This window comes from Dendrobates tinctorius, unplaced genomic scaffold (assembly GCF_039654945.1).
Source record: "Dendrobates tinctorius isolate UK_male_01 unplaced genomic scaffold, ASM3965494v1 ptg000129l, whole genome shotgun sequence".
Taxonomy (NCBI): Eukaryota; Metazoa; Chordata; class Amphibia; order Anura; family Dendrobatidae; genus Dendrobates; species Dendrobates tinctorius.
In genome coordinates this window covers 43373337-43379500 of record NW_027361797.1, presented here as the reverse complement: position 1 = coordinate 43379500, position 6164 = coordinate 43373337, and the positions used below count along the sequence as shown (strand labels likewise).

The window sequence follows — 6164 nt, the reverse complement described above, 5'->3', positions numbered from 1 at the left end:
GCTGCGTACACCACTGTTCTTCACATTTAGTAGAAGCTGTGTTGGGTAATGTAGCTGTGTCCTATTCAAGTGACCGTACATAAACTTGATTAGTCAGAAGGATTCAGAAGATTTCACAGACTATGGTACCAGACGACAGGAGTGGCACCACCAAGATGTCATCTCGCTCCGACCTAAAAGTAAAAGATGTAGTAATGCACTGTATATGTGAACAAAAGGCACCATCAAGAACTGATGGGGAAATCTCTCTTTGGGTCATTTCTTTTTGCCATTGCCCTGCAATAGTTTTCTCACTCCTGGATACACGAGCTAGTGATCAAACCAGTGACCAGTCAAGTGAACCAATGGACAGTGACGAGATGGTGTGGTTTAACATCCAAAGTGATTACAACTTTATATGGCCATTGGTTTTAAGGGAACAGGTACTATATAGAGGTTCCCTTCACCTCGTGGAGTTTGTCCTGGTGATAGGGGTAGAGACGAAAGACCCATGAGGACCACCAAACAGAGCCTGTTCAATTGCCCCTAGGTTGAGGAACCAAACCAGGCATGAAGATGAGGAGCATCAAAGTTCAATATTCCTCCAGAGTTTCGCGATTCCCTTCAGCACAATCTCGGTGAAGACTCTGTGTGTAGATACAGAGGTGGTGGAGGCTAAGGAAGGATTTATCATACATTAAATATATTTTCATAAATGGTGTCAGAGTTGGCAAGTACTGTATATAGTTTTAAAGGAAACCTGTCATCTGTTTTAGCCTAATATGCGGCCACTGCCTTTCAGGGCTTATCTACAACATTCTATAATGCTGTAGATAAGCCCCCGGTCCGACCTGCAAGATAAGAAAAATATGTTTTATTATACTCAGCCGGGGGGAGGGGGGTCGGTCCGGGTATGGTCCGATGGGTGTCGCAGGTTCGGCTCTGGCTCCGCCCTCCTGCTTGCTTCATCCGCTCCTGGCATCGTGCTTCTGCACAGGTGTACTTATCTGTCCTTTTGAGGGCAGAGCAGAGTACTGCAGTGTGCAGGCGCCGGGAAAGGTCAGAGAGGCCCAACGCCTGCGCACTGCAGTACTTTGTTCTGCCCTCAACAGGGCAGAAAAGTACTCTTGTGTAGAAGCGCGATGCAGGGATTGATGAATCAAGCAGGAGGGCGGCGGCGGAAGAATATGGGAGGCGCTGTACCAGGATCTGCGACACCCATCGCACCGGACCGCCCCCCAGGTAAGTATAAAACTTATTTTTCTTATCTTTCAGGCCGGACTGGGGGCTTATCTACAGCATTATAGAATGCTGTAGATAAGCACTGAAAGGCAGTGGACGCATCTTATAGCAGCCAAAACAGGTGACAGGCTCCCTTTAATACTACATAATGGAGTATAACCATCAAAACCAGTATACTATTTATTTTGGTACACAATTAGAACAAAGGGCTGCATTAATAAAAGCCTCAATACACATTACACTAATGTCGGTCTAACCCCCTTGTATTACGAGGATCAGTCAACAGTATAATAGGTATGGGGGTCGCTTGTCACTCCCTCAACAGAGGATGTCCATGAAGAGAAGAAGGATTCAGCATTGCGACTGATGGACGATCCTTTTATTCTCCAGGAGAAAGGCCACTGTCGGATGGTTCTGACAGCAGTTGTCATAGAAAACTCAGAAAGGTTTGGCCAAACTGAGCCTTCCTGTGTATGAAGTACTTGGGAGAGATGATTGTTCGACTGACAGCTATCTATTGGTTATGGGGGTGAGGTGCTGAAGCAAGGATATCAAGTCATATTGAAGCTAATAACTGGAACTAACTGGAATAACTAGAAGACTAAACAAAGATAACCAATTAAGAAATTTATTAAAAGATACAGACACCTTTATACATACAGAGGGTGACTTAAGTATTGAACAAGTCATCAATTTTTTAAGTAAATGTTTCTAAAGGTGCTATTGACATGAAATTCTCAACAGATGTTAGTAACAACCCATTCAATCCACACGGGCAAAGAAATCAAACTATAGATGTCTATAAATTTGTATATGTACAGTAGTAATGAGAAATTACACAGTGAAAAAGTATTGAACACGCTTACTGAAATTTAATTTGTACAAAAGCCTTTGCTGGTGATGACAGCTTCGAGAAACCTCCTGTATGGAGAAACTAGTCGCAGGCATTGCTCAGGTGTGATTTTGTCCCATTCTTCCACACAAACACTCTTCACATCCTGAATGTCCTGTGGGCTCCTTCTATGAACAATGAGCTTTAGTTCCTTCCATACATTTTCGTTTGGATTCAGGTTCCGTGATTGGCTGGGCCGTACAAGCAGCTTTATGTTCTCTCTCAAAAACCAATTGAGAGTTTCCTTGGCTATGTGCTTGGGATCACTGCCTTGCTGAAATGTCCACTCTCGTTTCATCCTCATCACCCTGGTAAACAGGGCTGTGGAGTTGGAAAGCCAAACCTGCGACTCCGACTCCTCAATTTCCCTTACACCGACTCCGACTCCAACTCCGACTCCACGACTCCGACTCCCACACATATTGCTTATATTTAAGTGAAAAATTTATTGTAGTACAATGTGAACCTCAGACATTTAATCATTTTTATGATCCAATAATCAAGATATTTAAATAGAACAGAATATATATTGGTGTACTACCCGGTTTTCATTCTTTTTGGTACAGATACGATATGGATAGACAGATATGGATAAATGGATAGATAGAGCAGATTTCTAATCTGCTTTTGCTATTGAAAACATTATCTATGAGCTCAAAAACCTTTCAGGTGATGCAGTTTTTGAAAAAGATGATCAGCTTTTGCAGCTGAAAAACGTATCCTCAAAAAACACAGGAAAAACGCTGTGTGTGAATGTAGCCTTAGATCAGGAATATAACAGCCATTTATAGGACATTTCATAACTTTCCCAAACTCCTATGAAAAAATATTCAGCACATCCTGCATTGAATTACTGTACCCAATTTATTATATATTTTAGGAGTCGGAGTCGGTCCATTTTATACCGACTCCACCAAAATGAGCACCGACTCCGACTCCACAGCCCTGCTGGTAAACACCATGATGTTCCCACCTTCAAACTTCACTGCTGGTATGGTGTTTTTGGGTTGATATGTAGTGCCTTTTGGCCTCCAAACATTGTGTGTATTATGGCATCCAAAGAGTTCAGTTCATTTTTGGTCTCATTTGACCAGACTATATTCTCCCAGTATTTCACAGGTTGCGCTTGAACATGCTTTTTGTTCATCAATGAAGTCTTGCGTGGTGATCATGCATACATGACATGGAGGTGGAGTCTCAAAAGAGATATAAACAATCCAAGTGTGACATAAGGAAGAGAGGAAAGAAAGGAGAGGGTGAAGTTATCCTTAGAGAGGAGACCTGTAATGGGGCTCTGTCAATGGTCACCTGGCAGCTCTAAAATGGCTACAACTTAGGGGCCCCTGGACTGTGGTCATGGAATAAGCTGCTGTACGGTGGTGCAAGCTAGCAGGAGTGATCAGGTAACCGGGTCAAAACCAAGGGGGCAGCAAAAGTACAAAATCGTCAGGCAGGAGAAACATCAGTAAACAAGCCGAGGTCAAAATAGGAAAACACAAATACTAAGGAGCAGAAACCACAGACTTTAACCAGAGGAACACAAAGCTATAACTGGCAGCTTTCAGCAGTAAGCTAGAAACCTTAGTAGGGTCTCCAATTGGTGAAAGAAGGGGCTGATAATTCAAGCTGGTCAGTGCACACGTCCATACTGAACCACACTGCACGTCCCAGCCACCCTATCCTTAGTGGCTGAAGAGAACTTGCGCCATCCAGAGCTTTTGGTTCCAAGATCTCTTCTATCAAAAGCGCTGCCCGCAGAGTAAATATGTCAGCGCCTGGTGACAGAAGCAGATGTGGCAGGTATTGATGGGTAGCCCAGCAATTTTTGGTGCTCTTGCTCCGCTCACCAAAAAGAGCTGGCTTTTTTTGGATCCTAAATAGATCCCTATTAAAAATGTGTTCACAATTACATTAATGCTGCTGAAACCCCGCTCACACATGACCGAAACTCCACCTTCTGGCAGTTAACCAATTAAATTGATGAGTGGGAGGAGTTTGGTTCAGGTGGAAGGCGTTACATCCGCCAAACACCAGGCATTTACGCCCTGTGAGAGCCATTCAGAGAATTTAGTGGCCCACAATGGGGTGCCGCATGGAGCTGACTCTGTCTCCGTTCGTTCGTGACCGACCCATCACTAGTGGCAGGAGCAGTTTGTGGTGGAGATGTGACAAGACCACAGCAAAGGAATCCCTGGAAAAGAGGAGAAGGAATATAGTTCTGACGGGGTAACCATATGAATGGTTCTCCAAGATTGCTAATTATTGGGTTTTGGAGTATTGTGATTGGTGATTATTTTGTTATTTGTTTTATAAAATTTATGCTGCACATTTGATTTGTGATATAAAATAATTTAGCACACTTTATCATTGTGCTTTCTTTGACAGTCATCTCTTGGAAACAATTGTAAGTAGGGATTTGGTATTGATATTTTTATCATTTTCTATTGGTGTTGTCAATAATATTTCATGATGTTGTTATTGTTCAGTATCCTTGTCATTCGTTATTGATCCCGATAAGTGGACAATTAAGTGTGAGAAGCAGGGTAGCGCCTTTACAGCAGAATTCGAGGCACGTGGGTCGCGAACAAGTTCTGTCCCTGACAGAATATCTGATAATCCTACAAATACCAAGTTCCTTTTCTGCCATATTAAATATATTAGGGAGCTCCTGTAAAACAATTCTTTAACATAAGGAAAGAGGACAAAAACAAGGATTAACATTAGTTAATAACTAACCTTTTCTCCTTGATCATGTGTGAGCCAGTTACCTCTCTGCCTCATCTCCGGTTACAAATTCAACAAACATTTACAAAAATCTAGAATAGAGAAGTGGGGTCGGATATCTGTTTGCCCTGAAGCTTTCACTGGACAGGCTGTGAGTATCTCTAATGTATGAGGGATTGTTGTACCACCAAATGTTAACGCTGGACAACTTTGATTGTATGGGGGCAATAATATTAGGACACTCATAGAGGGGCATGGGGTGTCCAATTTTAGAGGAGAGTAATTGCATACATTTGACACCCGATGCATCATTGTAGGACCACACGTGAATCCTATATGACTTTATTCGGTCTTGGCGCCCTGTGAATGGCACTTAAATTTATTTTAATTTTCTGAGGGTGCATGTTGGGAGAAGGGATTGAGTTTTTGGATTAAGCACAACCTACAGCACAGATGTAAGTGATGATAAAATAGCAGATCCAAGGAAGACTCGAAACATAAAGTGTGATATAAAGTGAAAATATTCTTAGTGCACGCATATCCAGTTTATTACAAAGTCTAATTTCTTCTTGGACAGGGACCAGATCTGTACCGGTCATGAAAATTCTAATCAAAGTAAGACGCTTCACCCGCCTTATTACCCCAAGGGTCTGCTCCAGATTAATCAGCAAGAGCCAAAAGTTTTCTGTCCCTCACAATTTCGCCGATTATGAAGATATTAGGTCAAGTTACAAACTGGATCTTCCAGAATACTTCAACTTCGCAAGTGACATCCTAGACAAATGGACGGCTGCCGATAAGGTAATAGTCTATGATTCTTTGGCTATCCTCACAGGTTGTCTAAAATTTGGGATATATATATATTGTACAGGACTGTGTAATATGATTCGATATTCAAAGAAATGGTAATATAGATGGTCTTTTTTCAGGATGGAAGTAGAAATCCCAATCCTGCTCTGTGGTGGATAGATGGTGAAGGAAAAGAGGTGAAATGGAGCTTTGATGAGTTGGGTTTTCACTCCAGGAAAGTGGCCAATTTACTGTCTGATGCTTGTGACTTAAAACCAGGAGACAGAGTTTTGGTGATTCTCCCTCGGGTGCCGGAGTGGTGGCTGTTAAACGTTGCATGCATTAGAGCTGGTAAGTAGTCTTAACGGAAACCTGGACCCCCTTCGTGACCACACATTAATGACTCTCCACCTGTCCAAAGGACAGCTGATTAATATATAATTTTTGGAATACTCCTATAATATCTGGTGACACAATTCTCACCTTCCTCAAATGCTGTCAAGCAGAGAAGGTTCAATTCCAAAAACATCAAGAACCG

At 42.3% G+C, this 6164-nt stretch overlaps 1 protein-coding gene across 1 annotated transcript in view; it reads left to right on the top strand.

Annotated features, from left to right (window-relative positions):
* The first annotated feature begins 4872 nt into the window (after positions 1–4872).
* Positions 4873–6164, top strand: part of LOC141047759 (acyl-coenzyme A synthetase ACSM3, mitochondrial-like) — a 28412-nt gene continuing 27120 nt past the window's right edge. The window contains exons 1-3 of the mRNA XM_073543035.1: positions 4873–4988; positions 5415–5638; positions 5767–5977. Coding sequence (XP_073399136.1) covers positions 5435–5638; positions 5767–5977 — 415 coding nt within the window. The 5' untranslated portion in view covers positions 4873–4988; positions 5415–5434. The remainder of the gene's footprint in view (positions 4989–5414; positions 5639–5766; positions 5978–6164) is intronic.